At 47.1% G+C, this 3,057-nt stretch overlaps 2 protein-coding genes across 2 annotated transcripts in view; both read right to left on the bottom strand.

Moving 5' to 3' along the window:
- Positions 1 to 431, bottom strand: part of EMH_0062630 (Mannitol-1-phosphate dehydrogenase, related) — a gene marked incomplete at both ends in the record, with an annotated part of 1,746 nt that extends 1,315 nt beyond the window's left edge. Inside the window, one exon of the mRNA XM_013498056.1 lies at positions 321 to 431. Within this exon, the coding sequence (XP_013353510.1) occupies positions 321 to 431 (111 nt within the window). The remainder of the gene's footprint in view (positions 1 to 320) is intronic.
- Positions 432 to 3,053: 2,622 nt separating this feature from the next.
- EMH_0062620 (uncharacterized protein) overlaps positions 3,054 to 3,057 on the bottom strand; it is a gene marked incomplete at both ends in the record, with an annotated part of 834 nt that continues 830 nt past the window's right edge. Inside the window, one exon of the mRNA XM_013498055.1 lies at positions 3,054 to 3,057. Coding sequence (XP_013353509.1) covers positions 3,054 to 3,057 — 4 coding nt within the window.

The raw sequence follows: 3,057 nt of genomic DNA, 5'->3' as shown, positions 1-3,057 counted from the left end.
TGTGTTTATTAATTTTAATTATTTTTTTTTCATTTATATTTTATTTAATGGGGTTGTGTTCAGCCTCTCTCTCTTAGTTAACTGCATAAATGCCCCTACACAAACAGCTGTGGGGGGCGTTCTACTACTACTACTACTACTACTACTACTACTGCTGCTGCTGCTGCTGCTGCTGCTGCTGCTGTTGCTGTTGCTGGTACCGGTGCAGCCACGCCACCCGAGTATTTTTTCTGCTGCGACGCTGCGCTGCACAAACAAAAACAACAACAACAACAACAGCAGCAGCAGCAGCAGCAGCAGCAGCTGTGTGTGCTGCATACCTTGCGAAAGCGGAGGATGGCGGGGTGGTCTAGGAACTCAAAGATGGGGCGGCCCAGGTGGCAGCCATCTGCTTCGTGGGGGGATGGCGCCTCTGAGGGAGCCAACGCCATGCTGGCGACAGATACAGAGGAGGAGAGAAGAGGAGAGGAAAGCTGCAGCAGCAAGCGGGGGACGGGGGGGGTATGAGCTGTACACGCAGCTGCAGCTGCAGCAGATAGAACGCTTCTTTAGAGAGAGAGAAATCAAGCCGAGAAACCAGGTAATATATACCTGGGGATGCATAAAACAAAAAGAAATACACACACAACACATACACAAACCCTAAACCCTAAACCCTAAACCCTTAAAAGCTGCAGCCAGCAACAAGCAGCACAGAAACATGAAAAACATGAACGGCTAGGATTCTACCCCTGCGCGCCCGTCTGCTGCATCGAAAGAGGTATTAAAAGAAAGTAGAAAACAAAACAAATTCAAATTTACCCGAATTTCAAGAATTTATTCATAAATTCGTGCAAAACTTACCCCGGGATGCAGAGGAGGTGGAGCGCCCGCAGCCGCCGGTTTCCGGTTTCTTGAGAAGAAAGCAAAGAAGAAAGCACGGAAAGCGACAACTTCAGGAGAAGATCTTGGGTTTAATAAAAGTTAAATTTTGTTTTCTTTTTATTGAATTGTTTTTTATGAACGAAAAACAAACAGAAACCTCTATATACACGCTCATCATCGGTATTGAATGCGCACTCGTAGCATCCATCGTCCACGCGGACCGCTGCTGTCTAACTGACATGCAGCTCCTTCTTTATGTATTTTCGCCGCTTAAAATATAATATTTTCTATTTATTTTTATTCTTTTTACTTTTTTCAGTAAAGTTTACTCCTAAACACCCCCCAGCACCGCCAGAGCACGCCCCCGCTCTGCGGCTGCACGCCCGCTGCTGCCTTGAACGGTCCATTCAACTTGCGCTGCACATACACCCCAAATACGAAAAAGTTTTAGTGTTTCATGATTTTTTTTTGTTTTATTTTGTGTTTAAAACTTAATTTATATCTCTTAATAGCCACAAAGAGCTACAATTTACACTCAATAGACCCCCTACTTGCACGTAGTCGGCAGCAGCGGCGTACAGAGCAGTTCATACAAATAAGCTCTCTTTATCGAGTTTTAGTTTTAGGAGTGAAATTCTTTGCATTTAAATAAATAAATAAATTATATTTTAATTTATTTTAGTCAGTTATGCATAGCGTTAATACGAAGAACACCCAAGGGCTCGTCGTCGCCTTGCACGAGTATGCGGTATTGTATTTATGGTTTAATTATTTATAATTTAATTATATTCTTTTTTATTATTTACTTTTAAATAATTATTAATAATTATTTATTATATTATGCAGAAATATAATTACTTTATTCCCTGGGGGGTTTACAAAGAACGTCTTTCGTACTCACCAGCCGAAACCCTAAACCCTAAACCCTAAACCCTAAACCCTAGAAAGAACCCTATATCTGTTTAAGCAGCAGCTGTACACAGCTCCACACAGCACATTAGCGTTTAGTGGTAGTTTATAACGAGGGTTTAGCGCCTAAGAGCTAGCTAGGGTTTAGTGTTCAGAGCTAGGGTTTAGGGTTTAACATATCTAGGGCTTAGCGTTACCAGCTAGGGTTTAGGGTTTAGGGTTTAGGGTTTAGGTTGATAGCTAGGTTTCTCCCCCTTCTCTCTGCTGCATGCATTTGGGGCTGAGGGCTTGAATACCCTAACAACAGCTAAAGTGAAACTAAAACAAACACGTGCTGCTGCTGTTTTTTGGTTTGCTGCAGCTGCTGGCTGCTAGCAGTAACCCCCCCGGCCCCCACACCACGCAGCAGCAACAGCAGCAGTAGCAGCAGCAGCATCAGCAGCAGCAGCAGTGCTACGCGCACAAAAAGCAGCGCCTCGAACACCCGCACTAACAGCAGCAGCAGCAGCAGCAGCAGGAGCAGCAGGAGCAGCAGCAGCAAGGAAAGAAAAAAGAGTAGAAATAGTAAGAAGAGTATAATTATATAGAGAAGCTGCAGCTGATGCCTAGGTTGCCTAGGCCTTCTATCCCCCTAACAAACCCTTGCTGCCCCAGCACACCAGCAGCAGCAGCAGCAGAATCATCAGGAACGCATGCAACGTTTAGCTGCAGCCTTCCTTGTCTTGCTGCTGCTGCTATTTGTAGGTTTGTATCCGGTACTCTATATGCTGCACCCATAGAGAAGGGGCGTGGCTGCTGCTCCTGCTGCAGCTGCTGCTGCAGCTGCTGCAGTAAACCCTGCTGATGCTGCACCACACGCAGCAGCGTCTCCGCTTGCTGCTGCTGCTCGCTTCTATGCACACGCAGGCCTCTTGCATGCAGCAGCAGCTGCTGCTGCAGCAGCTGCTGCAGCTCCCTGCAGCCCCACCGCTCTCGTACGTGAGCTGAGGGGACGCACTGCAGCAGCAAAGTGTTAAGCTGCTGCAGCGCAGCAGCAGCAGCAGTTTCTAGCTGCTGCTCTGGGGTTCCTACATCCTTGCTGCGTCCTCTCTTGCCTTCTCCTTCTGCTGCTGCTGCTGCTGCTGCTGNCTGCTGCTGCTGCTGCTGCTGCTGCTGCTGCAGTGCCAGAGACGAATGGCTGCAGCAGCAGCAAAATCTGCTGCTGCATCTGCTGCTGGAACAGCCCCTTTGCTTCGCTGTCTACATATGCTTCTATAGCTGCTTCAGCTCGCTGCAGTCTCTCAC

This window comes from Eimeria mitis, genomic scaffold (genome assembly GCF_000499745.2).
Source record: "Eimeria mitis Houghton genomic scaffold, Emh_scaff3145, whole genome shotgun sequence".
Classification (NCBI taxonomy): domain Eukaryota; phylum Apicomplexa; class Conoidasida; order Eucoccidiorida; family Eimeriidae; genus Eimeria; species Eimeria mitis.
The sequence above is the reverse complement of the archived record's forward strand: the minus strand, read 5'-3'. Positions and strand labels throughout refer to the sequence as shown.